The 15,384-nt window shown below is 40.9% G+C and overlaps 1 protein-coding gene across 4 annotated transcripts in view; it reads left to right on the plus strand.

The window, feature by feature from the left end:
• Positions 1–14,623, plus strand: part of LOC140714418 (zinc metalloproteinase-disintegrin-like lachestatin-2) — a 56,662-nt gene extending 42,039 nt beyond the window's left edge. For 2 of the 4 annotated variants that reach the window (XM_073025700.1, XM_073025703.1), the window contains 7 exons: positions 1,674–1,797; positions 2,721–2,904; positions 4,999–5,058; positions 5,824–5,895; positions 8,075–8,128; positions 9,038–9,115; positions 12,498–14,623. In XM_073025700.1, the coding sequence (XP_072881801.1) occupies positions 1,674–1,797; positions 2,721–2,904; positions 4,999–5,058; positions 5,824–5,895; positions 8,075–8,128; positions 9,038–9,115; positions 12,498–12,548 (623 nt within the window). In that variant the 3' untranslated portion in view covers positions 12,549–14,623. The remainder of the gene's footprint in view (positions 1–1,673; positions 1,798–2,720; positions 2,905–4,998; positions 5,059–5,823; positions 5,896–8,074; positions 8,129–9,037; positions 9,116–12,497) is intronic. The other 2 variants (XM_073025702.1, XM_073025701.1) reach the window with 2 other exon arrangements.
• The last annotated feature ends 761 nt before the right edge of the window (positions 14,624–15,384 follow it).

The following is a 15,384-nucleotide window of genomic DNA, read 5'->3' on the forward strand; positions in this document are numbered from 1 at the left end:
TCTTCCAACATTGGACCATAGTCTGCGATGCCTTAAAGATGCCCTTTATTTGTCACTAAACATAGAGACCTCACAACATACAGTGAAATGTGCCCCTAGCTTTGGGGATGTGGGGGGAGAACAGCCTTTTGCAGTTACGTGTGTGCCTAAGACACATCTAACTGTTGTCAGGAACTCCTGTCTCTACCCGTCTCTGCAGCTGTGTCCTCATCATTCTGGCTGAATACTGTCCCAGGGCCCCTCTCACTATCTCACACCTTACTTTAAACCTATGTCTTCTAGTTTATTGACATGAGGAAAAGATGCTTACATTCGATCTCTCATAATATTATATACCACATCATGTCTCCCCTGCAGGGGAACTGACCCAGCTCAGAACTGAAATGTCAGTTGCCTTTAGTTAATGTGGTGTTACTGTTACTTCCACTGCAAGGTGCAGCCTGTCATTATCAAAATATCTGCGTAGGCCAAGAGAGTGTTAGATTTATTTTACCTGCTTAGCTAACTAGTTGTTTGTTTTTGAATAACAGCCATCTGGTAGTGCAAACTTGGATTTTGGGGGAAAGTGTGATTTGTGAGTGACCTTCAGGCCCAGTGGCTGTAATTGGCAAGGTGACGGCATTTCTTAATGCCCACTGCTCTTATTTCAATGATTAATTTAAGTTCATTCCAGCACACGTTCACCCATGTCTGGTAGCGTCAAAGGAAAGGAATAAAGAGCCAACATTTCAGGACGAGGCTCTCATCCCTGCCCAAAACATTGGCTCTTTATTCCTCTACACAGGCACTGCTTGACCTGCTGAGTTCCTCCTGCATTTGGTGTATGTTTGAAGAGATGGTATATTTCATAAAATGTAAAATTGTTGAGAGTTAATTAAATTTAGTTTGAAATGTTTCTGTTGGACTTGATATAAAAATTATCCTGTGAGATAGATTTCTGAGCTCAATGCCAGTCTGTGTCTTGCTTAATAGAGTTTCTGCACCCGGTGATGGTTTCAACTCTTGAATGTGACTTGGGGACTGGAAGGGATGGGGATGGGGGCAGAGCAGCTGTGCACCTCTTAAGCTGGCAGGTGACCAAAGCCAAACCCAACACAGAACAGTACAGCACAGGAACAGGCCCTTCAGCCCACAGTGTCTGTGCTGAATATGATGCCTGTATACACGATCCATGTCCCTGCATTCCTGGCATTTTCACATGCCTGTCTAAAGTACTCCTTGTCCAGCCACGTTGTCCCTTCCCAACCTGGTCAGTTTCTGTTTGGGTGTTTTTACCTCTCCCCTCACATTCATACTGATTACAAATGCATTCCATGAGAAAATACAGTCATGGAGAGAATGGACAAACTCCTTATGGACAGCAGCAGGAATCAGATCCCAATCTTCCTGCTGTAAAGCCCTGTGCTAACCACAAACATGCTGTGCCACCCCCTACGGTATTCTTATCATTGTTGGGATAATCGTGTTAAATCGTGTAAAGCACTTTGGGGGGGGGGGGGGGGGTGTGTGTGTGTGTGTGTGTGTGTGTGTGTGTGTGTGTGTGTGTGTGTGTGTGTGTGTGTGTGTGTGTGTGTGTGTGTGTGTGTGTGTGTGTGTGTGTGTGTGTGTGTGTGTGTGTAAGGTAGCAGAGTCTGATGTTGAAAAGTTCAGTTAATTTCAAATTCCTCTTTCAGTGAGAGATAATGCCATAGTCATCACCCTCGCTGTGCTCCTGCCTTTCATCATTTTACTCATCATAATAAGTGGGGGACTTCTCTATTACAAAGGATGCTTAATGAAGAAATATATTAAAAACTTGTGAGTACTGATTTATTTTCTTATCATAATTATTGAGCACTTTTATTTAACACAATTTATAACTTAAACATGCTGCTGATGTGAAATGTATTTTGTTGTGTGTGTGAATCTCTGTATGTAAGAATAAGCTGAATGTGGTTCAGTTGATGAACCATGCAATTTGAGGAAATGCAGCCAGCAGCATTGTTCTGGGTTTATGAGTACTTTATCCAAGGCAGTCAAATCTGACTGAAGAACCTTAACGGAAGGACAGGAGGTCATTTATCGCTTGGACAACTCTAATGTTCAACCAGCTGATCTTCTACTTCCAGCATCGTCGAGCACTTTCCCCACATCCTCAAATTCTCTTCCTTTCCAGAAATCTACCATTCTTAGATTTGAGTGGACTCAGTAACTGTGTATCCATAGTCCTGATAGTTGGAAAATCCCAAGTTCCTGATAGCTGGAACAAATGTAATAATTCAGGAGTTATGTTTAAAATTAACGTGATATTTAAAATTTATTTGGATCCAGTGGTAATCCTGATGAATTGAAGCAAATGAGCTCATCTTTTGCCAGGCAAATCAAAGCCACTTTATTTACTTTTGTGTTTTAAAATACCTGAGAACTTGACGCTTAATAGTGAACAAACCGACGAGGGTTTTGGAGAGCTGTGCCCCCGGCCTGATTGCCAGTGTTGGATCATCATCACACAATGGTCATGGTGGTGAGGTTTGGATCTGTAGAAACTGCAACCACAGAAACAGATCTGTTAATGTGTACAAGTGAACTCTAGCGCAGTTTGACACCGAAAATAGTAATTTGACAAAAAGAGTCAGAGTTCTGGAACTGCCTCAAAACACAGTAGCAGAAGTCCAAATTGAAACCGGTCATTGACTTAATTTTAAACATGAGGAATAATTTTCTTTTCCATGTCATTGCAGACCAATAAAATCTACTTCGTGTGGTTTGTCAAATCCAACGTTTGTTGATGGAAAGGACAGAAGCAACTGTAAAGTCACGCACCCCAGCAGCAGGAGTTCACATCTGAAACACTCACTACTCGAAGCCTCAAAGGAGGATCGGCGATTACAAATTACAGTAATACCCAGCCGCCCAGCACCTCTGGTAAATCCACCACTGTACACAGAATTTTTGCTCTAGTCTTTCATTACTTTTCTATCACATTACAATGGTTTTCCACAATACATGTTCATATTTGTGTCTTTCCATAATGGAATGTGTGCATTGCTAATAAGGCCAGTGTCTTCACCCTTGAGCAGAGGTGGATTGTGAACATCCTGGATCATTACATTTGATCCAGAAGGTACATCCATTTATCATAGGCAAAGGTTTCAAAGTCAGTTTGAGATATGGAGAGAAGAGCAGGAAGATGGCTCTGGAGTCTTCCCGAGTGTAGGAGAATGAGGGGAGGTTTCATAGAGGTATATATAATTATGAGAGGTACAGATAGGGTAAATGTAATCAGGCTTTCCACTGAGGTCGGGTTAGACTAGAACTAAAGATCATGGGTTAAGGGTAAAAGTAGAAATGCATAAGGGGACATGAAAGGAAACTAATTCACTCAGAGGATGGTGCGGGTGTGGCATGAGCAGCCAGCAAAAGTGGTGGATGTGGGTTTGATTTTAACAGTCATGGAGGGCCATGATCCACATCAATGGGACTACGCAGATTAATGATTTGGCATGGACTAGATGGGCCAAAGGGCCCATTTCTATGCTGTAGAGTTCTATGACTCTAATTGACTCTAGGAATAAATTCATGCTTTGGCAGGAGATGGTTGGGGTCAGAGCTAGACAACACAATGTGGATTTAGGTGTTCCTGATGGAGATCCTGTAGATTCATTCATCAAACTTGCACACAGTAATGAGAGAGGATGGGGTTGGTGGCCAATGAATTTACTCTTCCCTGAGTTTTTCCATAACTTTTAGTGTTCAAGCTAGTCTGATCCAGACCACTCTCCTTGTTGGAATCCTTAGCAAGTCCCCCAGAGACAGGGTATGATGTGGCAGAGGACCCAGTCTCATTAACAAGTCCCTCAGAGACATTGATGTGTCAAAGGGCCCATTCTCATTACTATCTCCCTCAGCGACATTGATGTGTAGGGGAACCCATTCTCATTAACATGTCCCTCAGAGACATGGTGTGATGTGCCAGAGGGCCCTGCTTTATTATTCTGTTAAAATTCAAGGAGTTGCTGTGTTCTAATCTTTTTTTAAAAAAGATCCATTTTGTTACTTCTGCAACATCCATTCTGTTACTTACCATGTATACTTTGATGTTACATCATTATCCCATATAAGACATAGGTACAGAATTAGGCCATTTGGCTCATCAAGTCTGCTCTGACATTCCATCATAGCTGATTTATTTTCCCTCTCAACTGCATTCTCCTGCCTTCTCCCCATCAAGTTTTAGGCCCTGACTACACAAGAACCTATCAACTTCCACTTTAAAAATTATCACTGACTTGGCCTCCACAGCCACCTGGCAAAATAGCCTGTAGTTTTAGGTTGGCAGGTTCTATATGTACAATAAATCCACTCACTAAGGTTCCTATTAATTTGATTTTATCATAAATGCATAAAATAATATTCTTAAGGAACAAAAATAATTGATTTAGTACTCCTGTCTGAACATTGAAGCAGAAGAGTTAGTGATTTGAGATGTACCATGATTGTAAAGTAACCAATTCAAATGATTTTTATAAACTGTTTGCATCAGTTTGGATGGCTGGTATCTGAGAAAAACTGCATATGAGAAGCTTTGGTAAACTGTATTGCACAACCCTCAGAAAAATGGTGTGGAAAAGCTTCATGACATGACTTCAGGGTTGTTTGGGTATCTAAAGTTAGAAACATTAAGGACCTTTAAGAGACATCTAGATAAGCACATGATTGTGAGTTAAGTGGAAGAATATGTACATTATGTAGGCAGAAGATATTAGTTGAGTTGGCCATTTCATTATTAATTTAATTAGTCAGCACAACTTTGTGGGCTGAAGGGCCTGTTCCTGTGCTGTACTGTTCTATGTTCTAAAGTCTTTAGAAGGTTTACAGTTTGGTACAAAATTTGTTAACAACATCCTAAATATCTAAAATTATTAATCTACATTAAAATTTTTGAGTAAAACTTAGTGGCAGGAATTTTATATAAAAATTCAACCAAATTGTTTTATTTTTGTTTTAATTGTATTGTAGCCTCCAAAACCAGATCCGATCAAGACACTATCTGCAAACACAACAGCTAAATCATCACAGGTAAAATGATGTCATGCTTGTAAATTTATTACAAAAACATGCAGGTATTAGCTTTTTCTTTTGGTTAATGCAATAATTACAGCTTGTCAAAGAATTTTAACAGAACAAAAATAAAACTGCTACAAAAATTCAGATCAGGCAGTATCTTTGAAGAGGCAGTGACTTTAGATTTCGGTCACCTTGTGGTATCTTACCAAATCTACACCGGCAGTCACTTGGGGGAAAATAAACCACTTCTGAGAAATTTCAGAGAAATTACTTTTGAATTTCATAGCTGCTATGTAATATCCTGGGTTACGGTTGTAAAGTAGTTGCTTACATGCTGACAATCGTGTTGCATCTTCAGTGTGATCACTGGATTGTTTCCTATTCTTAATTAATTAACATTTAGACTTACTTCTATAGTTCTAATTGTATAAATGGATCCTACATACAGTTTAATGCAGATGGCTCAGGTAGTTGTGGGACTAGAAATCATACAGATTCTCCAGCTCAGAGCTGGGCACCACGGTGTCAGTAGATGAGTTGGCCTGAAGGACCTGCTTCTGAGCTGTTTGACTCTAAAACCAGGACTGAATCTACTAGTGATGCTCCAAGGTTCTACTGAGATCATTTAAACCACTTGCGATGCTTCACAAGACTGACTAAAATGCCTAGTATTGTTCACTATAATTGTTGTGCAGGTTTGGCGGGCTTTATTGTGATCAATTGTATTAAAACCTTGGACAAATCTGACAGGAATTTAAATTATTTTTCTAACCCTAGCACCGAATGGTAAAACCAAGTGCACCTCCTCCTGTCCCGCCTTCCAAACCGGTTCCAACTGAGCGTGTACCGGTGAGTGTGTGTTTGTGTAATTGTGCCTTTCATTAGCTTGTTAATGTTGGTGTGGGAGGAGGATGAGGATCAAACTCATTTGGGAATACTCTGTCCCTCCTGCTGTCCTGTCTTCCAAACCAGTTCCAACTGAACGTGTAGTGGTGAAAACCCATCCCTGACATATTTAGTTGTTTGCCTGTTCTCCATCTCCCTCTGGTGCTTCCCCCCTCCCCCTTTCTTTCTCCCAAGGCCTCCCGTCCCATGATCCTTTCCCTTCTCTAGCTCTGTATCACTTTCGCCAATCACCTTTCCAGCTCTTAGCTTCATCCCACCCCCTCCGGTCTTCTCCTATCATTTCACATTTCCCCCTCCCCCCACTACTTTCAAATCTCTTAGTATCTTTCCCTTCAGTTAGTCCTGACGAAGGGTCTCGGCCCGAAACGTCGACAGTGCTTCTCCTTATAGATGATGCCTGGCCTGCTGTGTTCCACCAGCATTTTGTGTGTTGTTGTTTGAATTTCCAGCATCTCCAGATTTCCTTGTGTAGTGGTGAATGCATGTTTGTGTAACGGTGCCTTTCGTTAGGCACAATTACACAAACACGTTAGGCACTCCACATTTCATTCTCAGTACAAGAAGTTGTAAAGTTGCCACGCAGATTCCTTTGTTGTGGCATGCTCTGGAGCAGGGGTTTTATGTTATGGGCTCCTACCATTAACTGAGGGGTCCATAGACCCCAGGCTGGGAAACCCTGCTCTAGAACTTGCACCAATTTGTCATGCAAGAAAATGGTTAAACATTCAAGAGTAAGTTTACTTCAACATTAACATTATCCGGTTTTTTGCCACTTAACTCTGGGCTGTAATTATGTTCATTAAAATGACTGGAATGGTGTCTTCCTACCTAATTTTCTACCTGCCATGTTCTTCAAGTTCAAGTTTAATTGTTATTCAACCATACATAACCATCCAGACATGGTGAGAAGGCAGGTGTATGGGGTTGAGTGGGATCCAGGATCAGCCACAATGGAATGGCGGAGCTAACTCGATGGCCTGAATGGCCTAATTCTGCTCCTAGGTTTTATGATCTTATGAATACAGCCAAACTAAACATCGTTCCTCCTGGGCTGAGGTGCAAAGCACAGGGGTCATACACAACACGTATAGTTATAATAGTAGAAAAAACATGCTGTCACAAAATACAATATATAGCCCAAGTCCTGATTGTTATGGCCTGTAGATTAATGGTGTATGATTGCCCACTCAGTCAGCTTGTCGATGTCCCTGAAGCATACTCACACCATGCTTACATCTCACCTTCATTAGTAACATTCACAGACTGGAGAATGTGACAGATCTTCCTGTCAGCTGAAGTTGATTGTAAGTAGCTGGGGGTGGAGTGGGGGGGGAGGGGGGAGTTACTGCAGTATACACTACCTCTTCTCTTAGCTCTCCATTCAATAATCTTTCACGTCCATCTGTCACTATCCTGCCTTCAACTTTTGTACACATGCTCTAACTGTAGCCAATCTTGTGTTCAGGACTTTGATCGTGAGCAAAGTGAAAATAAGTGAAAGTTATTTAAGGTAGCCAATAGAACTTCAGAGTTCTATTCAGGTGCTATTGTGTATCTGCTTCTGTCTAATACTGTGAGGGCTTTGTACACTTGCATTGTTGGGCCTATCACTCCAAGTGAAACGTTAATCAGGTGTTGAACAGAGATACACTTTTTGTTTTGATGCACGAATCTCATCATAATGTTCAGCATATACAGTATGTTCATGGTACCATGGTAGCTTAGCATTTAGCGTGACGCTATTACAGCTCAGGGCGCCAGAGCTCAGAGTTCAATTTCAGCACCCTTCTGCAAAGAGTCTGTATGTCCACCCTGTGGAATGCGTGGATTTCCTCCGGGTGCTTTGCTTTCCTCCCACAGTCCAGAGCCGTACCAGTTAGTAGGTTAATTGGGCATTGTAAATCGTCCTATGGTTAGGCTGGGGTTAAATTGGGGGTTGCTGAATGGTGTGGCTCGTTGGGCCAGACGGGCCTGATTCACACTGTATCTCTAAAGAAAATAAAAGCTGAGGTGTAACCACTTTATTGCATCTACAAGATGATCCATGGATGCAAATTGATAGAAAATTTAATGCAGTTATGGCCAAATCAATTTTGCATACAAACATTTTCTTCTCTAACAGGTTCGACCGCCTCCTCCCCCATGTAAACCACTGCCGGAACTGAAGGCCAAACTGGTAAGATTTCTTCATCCGTTTACTCTATTCCTCCACCACCACTAATTCATTCACAGTGCAGTAATGTGACCTGTAGACAGAAACCGATGAACATAGAAACATAGAAAGCCTACAGCGCAATACAGGCCCTTTGGCCCACAATGTGGTGCCGAACATATACTTACCTTAGAAATTACCTAGGGTTACACCTAGCCCTCTATTTTTCTAAGCTCCATGTACCTATCCAGGAGTCCCTTAAAAGACTATTATATCCACCTCCACCACCGTCACTAGCAGCCCATTCCACACACCCACCACTCTCTGTGAAAAAACTTACCCCTGATATCTGTTCTGTACCTACTTCCAAGCACCTTAAAACTGTGCCCTCTCGTGATGGCCATTTCAGCCCTGGGAAAAAGCCTCTGACTATCCACACGATCAATGCCTCTCATCATCTTATACACCTCTATCAGGTCACCTCTCATCCTCCGTCACTCCAAGGAAAAAAGGCCAAGTTCACTCAACCAGAACAAAATATGAGCCAGGTGCAGGTCAGTGGGACTAGGCAGAAAAATGGTTCAGCACAGCCAAGAAGGGCCAAAAGGCCTGTTCCTGTGCTGTAATATTCTATATTTCTATGTTTCTAAAACATGTTGGCGTGTACATGATGAGCCAAAAGGCCTACTTCTGTTCTTCTTATACAATGAGTCGCACTAAAACTCACCAAGTGATTTTCATATTTTGGTGACAACATTTAGTTTCTTAAATTAGTTATTACGCAGAAGTTAGTTTTCACTTCTGCCCTTTTCCCTCAGCTGATCCCAGATGTCTTACAATATAACATGAATTAAAACTGATCTATTAAGCAGAAAGCAGAAGGAAGTGATTATAGCTTCTACAGCATGCTAACAAAATAACCTTTTTTTACAGCTGCTAAAGCCCATGAGTCAGCCTCCAGTACCTCCTGTCAAACCAGGCGTTCCAATTGCATCCTCCAAACCTCTGCCGGTAAGCTTCCAAGTAAAACCACTAATACCACCACTAACTATCTCCAAACTCAGTCCATGGCCCTTCTCCCAGGTTGTCCCAGTGATGAAAACCTATCCAAATTCTGGCCAGGTCTCTTCATCCAGGTTATCCCAACTAAGAAACCTAAAGCCTTCACACCTTATATCATATATTTAAGACAGATTTTAAAAATTGATTTTTACAAGGTAGAAAAATTCATTTTAAATAATTCACTGTTCAGTCTGTGATAATTGTGTAAGTAATTTTGAGATGAGGATTATCATTTAAAACAATCACAACACCTGCAATTAAATTCCTTGCCCCAAATTTAAAATTTGCACCATTTTTTCACTTGTCTGCAAAGTAACATGTCAGTGAGAAGGAACAGACCAGAAATGAAAATGACACACAAATCACTGAAGGTACTCAGCAGGTCAAGCAGCATCTATAGAGGGGAATGAATCATTGATGTTATGGTCTGAGATACCTCTTCAGGCGTAGAAAGAGAGCAGTAGCCATTATAAAAGGGTGGTGTAGGGGAGGAGCCCTAGCTGACGAGTGATAGGGAGGAGTGAAGAGGTCAGAGGAATAAGGGGGTTGTTGGGGAACAGAGAAGTGTTTACTGGAAGTTATGGAAATTGATGTTGATGCTGTCAGGTTGGAGAGGCTCAAAATGATGTGAGGCGTTCCTCCGCATATCTGTGTCTGGCCTTAAAATTACAGTACAGCTTGTAGTGTCAGTGTGGGAATGGGAAGTGAAATTAAAATGGTGATGGCAGGGAGATCCTGGCTGTTACGGCAGATGGAGTGAAGGTGCTTGCTGAAGCAATCCCTTCCCACCCCTCCACCTTGATCTTCATCAAGTCTCACCGCTGTAGAGGAGACTACACAGAGAAGATCAAATTGCACCAATTAATTCACATGTGAGGTGTGCCTCACCTTGAAGGACTATTTTGGACAATAAATTGTGATGAGGGAGGTGGTGTAGGGGCAAGAATAACAATTATCATGGTTGTAGGTTGGAGAGGGACCGATAGGGCTGGACAAGAGAAAGTGATGCCTGTGGAGGGGGAGATGTTCCTAGTGGTGGGATCCTCTGGAGATAGCAGAAATTCCAGAGAACATGTTGGATGTGAAGATCCGTGGGAGATAGGTGAGGACAGGGGAACTCTATCTCTGTTACATAAATGGGTGTGGAAGGGGTGAGGATAGAAGTCCATGGAATGAAGGAGACACAGGTGAGGGCTGCATTTATAGCAGCGGAGGGGAAGACCCTTTTTTCTGCAAAACTAGGGCATGTTGGATATCCTGCAACAGAAAGTCTCATCATGGAAACAGATGTGGCAGAGATGGCGGGACGGAGAAAAGGGAATAGTATCCTTACAACTGGCAGGACTGTAGGAGTTTAGGATGTAAGGCGCTGCCTAAATAGTCATAAATCAGGGAGGTAGTGGGTTTGTGAAAAATGTTGGTGGATAATCTTTCTCTGGAAATGGAGACTGAGATCAATAAAGGAGAGAGAAGTGTCAGAGATGGACTGAGCAAATTTAAGAGTGGGTTGGAAGTTGGTGGGCAGGTAGATAAAGTTGACAAGCTACACATTGGTGCAGGAAGCAACATCCATGAATTGAGCAATGTAACTGAAGAAGAATTGGGGAATGCTACTGATGCAGGTTTGAAACCGGGATTGTTCCATGAAGCCAACAAAAAGTCGGGTATAGCTGGTACTTATGTGAGCATCAATGGCGAAAGTAGGATGAGCTGAAAGAGAAGTTAAGGGTGAGTACCATTTCTGCCAGGCAGATAAAGGTGGTGATACGGGGAAATGTTTGGGTCTGTCATCAAGAAGTAGAGAGCCTTGGAATTCCTGATGGAGGGTCTCTGCCCACAACATCAACTGTCCATTTTCTTTCATAGATGCTGCCTGACCTGCTGACTACCTCCACCATTGTGCATGTTTGTGTCTGTGTGTTGTTCCAGATTTCCAGCATCTATAGAATCTCTCGTGTACAATTAAACTATAAAATGAAAAAAAAACAGTTTTGATTATCAATGTTTTAAAACCTAAAAAATGTTTTATGGATATTTAAGTTGATTGTGTAGTCCAAATCAGCAAGGATTGATTTTGGATTCGGTTTTGGATCACACACACTGTTGCTCCAACATCTGTTTATGTGCAAGTTCAAAAACAAGGTTAATACAAATTGGTTTGTGGTTTGTTTTAAAACTCTTAAGGAGTTACATGCTAATAAACCAGTCTGTTTATCTGTAACATTAAATGAGTTGAGAGGATGTTTAATTATCAAGTATCCAACGTGAGTAGGCTACCCACCAGGTGGTCACCCCTGTCCGAGAGGACAGCTTCACTATCTGTGAGGTGCATATTCCAAACAGAGAAGTTGCTATTCAGGGGAGCTCAGGACAGCTCGAGCAGGTGAATTAGTGAGGGAATGAGAAGGAGAGAGCGTTGACAAATGAAGCTGGTTGGCTGTAAGTAATGATGTTATGGGTTCTGGGAGACTGGTGAGAGAGGTGCAGGGTCAGACAGTAATTTGGAAAAAATTAATTTTCCAAAAGATAGCAAATTAAGACCATACAACATAGGAGCAGAATTAGGCCATCTGGTCCATCAAGTCTGCTCCACCATTCCATCATGGCTGATATATTATCCCTCTCAACCCCATTCTCCTGCCTTCTCCCTGTAACCTCTGACACCCTTACTAATCAAGACCCATCAACCTCCACTTGTATATACTCAATGACTTGGCCTTCACATCTGCCTCTGGCAAAGAATTCCACAGATTCACCACTCTCTAGCTAAAGAAATTCCACCTTGCCTTGGTCCTAAACGGTCATCCTTGTTTTGAGGCTGTGTGCTCTGGTCTTAGACTCTCCCACTATAGGAAACATCTTCTAGGTGTCATACGTGATTAGAGAAATGGGAAAGAAAGAAATATGTATCATTGTTTATACTTGCGCATAGGAGAGGCCTTTTGGTCCATCAAGTATACAACAGCTTCCAGCAAAGTAAACCCATCCATTCTATTTCCCCTTGTATTTCACCATTGGCCTGCAACTTACTACCTCTTCACATGCTCAGCCATTGTGATGATTATTTGTTTGCCCTCAGCTACACAGAGGTTGTCTCCACTTGCCGATTAATGTACTTCCTTGAACTCTGAGATGTGATCACGGGTAGAACACTTTGCACAAAGTTTATGATCAAACCTTAGTACTTGGAGAGTAAACCACTACATCACCATGCCACAACATATGATGAGGAAAGAACAGCTAACGTCAGTGTATAAGCTAAAGCCAACTGCTTTGTATTATGATCTAATCTAATATGACGAGTCATTGTGGCTACTCTTTATTTTGCTAGACTGGTTTCAAGCCAAAAGTTGCCTTAAAGCCACCAAATCAGCACAGATGAAGAGGAAGTGTGTGGCAGCATCACTGCACTACAGAGGCACAGCTGTGGAGCCATCTTCGTACTGTTCTGTCAGAAAGAAGATAAAAATATCTTTGGTTTCTTATATTAATTTATACAGTAATCAGTGGGATGACAAAAATACCTGATACAAAAATATGCTGGCTAGTTTGAAATAACAAAACAATATCTCCATGATGCTCCTTTCATTGTACTGTAGCTCTGGTACTTACCAAGGATATTTTTCTTGTTTTTAATTATATAAATTAAAGAGATTCTGCTGCAGTGATGGGATGCAGTTGTGAAGTAATCCTTCTGCTAAGACAAATTACTTGAGACAAAATGACAGAAATTGAATAAAAATATGACCTTTGTGTTTCTTGATTTAATCTTACAGAAATTCTAAGCTTGGGTATAAATGAGGAAGCACATTCTCCAGGTTTTTCATGAGTAATCTGCACTTAATTGCATCATTGCATTGGAATTGATCCAAGTGAGAGGAAGTCTCCAACATCCTATTATCTGAGGCTAGTTTCAGATGAGATAACTGTGTAAGGAACAGGCTGGTTAGACTTGGTGGGTGCACAACTATTTTCCTAAACGATACCATACAATGGTTCAGTGCAGCAGGCAGTAACTATAGCATGTTGCTGGAGCGATTATCAGGACTAATGAACCAAGGCATGTATTTAAATGGAATCTAAATTTAATTAAAACTAGTATTAGGGACTATAAGACAACTGGTTGGATTGCCATAATGTTCCTTGGTTAAAGGAAAGGTTTAAGCTAAACAAACCAAACTGATCCTAGCTACCTCTTTACTCTGAGGAGGCTTGGCAAGACTAGACAACCAGGATTAATAAACTCTTATTGTCAGCAGTGCTTATATCCTGAGGATACGTATGAAAAAGAAATCAAGGCTTTGCCCCACAGTTACAAATCTGTCCATGTCAAACTTTAGTCTCAGTGGAACTCATCTTATCCATGCATCAATCTGTATTGGTATAGATTTTCTTTGTCCTATACAACTTTCAGAGCTTTATCTATGTTCCATTACATTTAAACATCCAAAAACAGTGACAGGGAAATGATTACAAGGACATACATGAACTGGATTTGCATTAAAATCCAAGTCAACAAGTGAAGTATAAAACCAATCCTGATTAAACATAGGAATTGGCCAGAGATTTTCATCAGTCATGAAAACTGCTTCAACTATAAAACGTATTTTGTGATTTAACTCATGTCAGCTATCATTTCCTCTGTAAGTGACAAATGCTTTATCTATTCCTGTTGCCCACAATTACTTATGCAAGATGAATATTTAAAATCAAAAATGCTGTCTGCTATGCTTCTGACTTCCAGGTTGAAATTCACAATTTAGCTCAAGCACTAAAAAAAGTGACATTCAACAAAAATTCTAGGGTGTGAATAACTCGGTACAAAAACCATTAACTGAAGTTGCACTTGAATTTGATCATTAATTTAAATGTGGTTTACAGGAAAAAATTATGCTATTTCCCAATTGAACTAGTTTTTTTTTTTAAGTACTCCATGGAAATCTGATGTTTCTGAAATCATTATTTCTTTTGAAACCTGATGGAGGGCATGAAGAGCCTCATAAAAATAAACACATTTTAATTTGAATTGCTTCAGATACAAGTTAGGTATTCATTTAAAAATGAGGACAATGCTATCTTGGGGGGTGGGATGGGGGGAAGGAGGGGTGGAGGTAACACTGGGAAAGGGGTGTGGAAGGGTTGCACAATTTTTGCGTATGTGTGGAAAATTACTGTCACATAAAAATTACTTTAAACTCTGCTACTATTTGAATATCAAGCTCTTGCACCTGACTTTGTGCTGTACAAGATTAATCGGACTCTATCAACATTTAGCAAATTGCAACATGTTGATCCTATGTTTGGAATCTGAATTGAAATCCACTGTGCCTAATTCTATGGATATGTCCATAAATTGTATGCACTTTTTCAGCTGGCCTGAACTATTATTTGTGAGGGTAAAATGGGTTATTTATTTTCTTTTCATCAAATAAATCTGTATTTTATTGCAATAAGGTATTGCTGTTTGTGTGAGGAAGTCTTTTGTTTTTCTTCATCCCTTTGCCACAAGCACACAAAAGTAGAAATGGAGCCAAGTTACTGAGCACAAAGACAAGAGATTCTGCAGCAGCACACACAAGATGCAGAGAGAATTTATTAAGTCAAAGTTAAAGTAAATTTATTATCAAGGTCCATGTATATCACCATATACAACCTTGAGATTGGTTTTCTTGCAGGCATTTACAGTAAAATAAAAACCAAAATAGAATCAAAGACTGCACTTAGCAGGACAGACAACCAATGTGCAAAAGACTAATACAAAAGAAAAAGAAAAAATATCAATAATAAATAAGGAAAAAATATCAATAACATGAGATGAATAGTCCTTGAAACTGAGTTCATAAGTTGTGGAAACAGTTGAGTGACTTTATCCTCACTGGTTCAGGAGCCTGGTGGTTGAGGGTAATAACTTTCTGAACCTGGTAGTGTGAGACACGAGGCTCCTGTACCTTTTCTCGATGGCAACAGTGAGAAGAGAGCATGACTTGGGTGGTGGGGGTCCTCGATGCTGCTTTCCTGTGACACCACTGTGTAGATACTCTCAATGGAGGGGAGGTCTTTTCCTGTGATGGACTAGGCCATAGTCACTACTTTTTGTTGAATTTTCTGTCCAAGAATATTGGTGATTCCATACCAGGCTGTGATGTATACTCTCCATTACACATCTAACGAAGCTTGTCAGTTTTAGATGTCATGCCAAATCTTCGCAAACTCCAAAG

This window comes from Hemitrygon akajei, chromosome 21 (genome assembly GCF_048418815.1).
Source record: "Hemitrygon akajei chromosome 21, sHemAka1.3, whole genome shotgun sequence".
NCBI classification, from domain to species: domain Eukaryota; kingdom Metazoa; phylum Chordata; class Chondrichthyes; order Myliobatiformes; family Dasyatidae; genus Hemitrygon; species Hemitrygon akajei.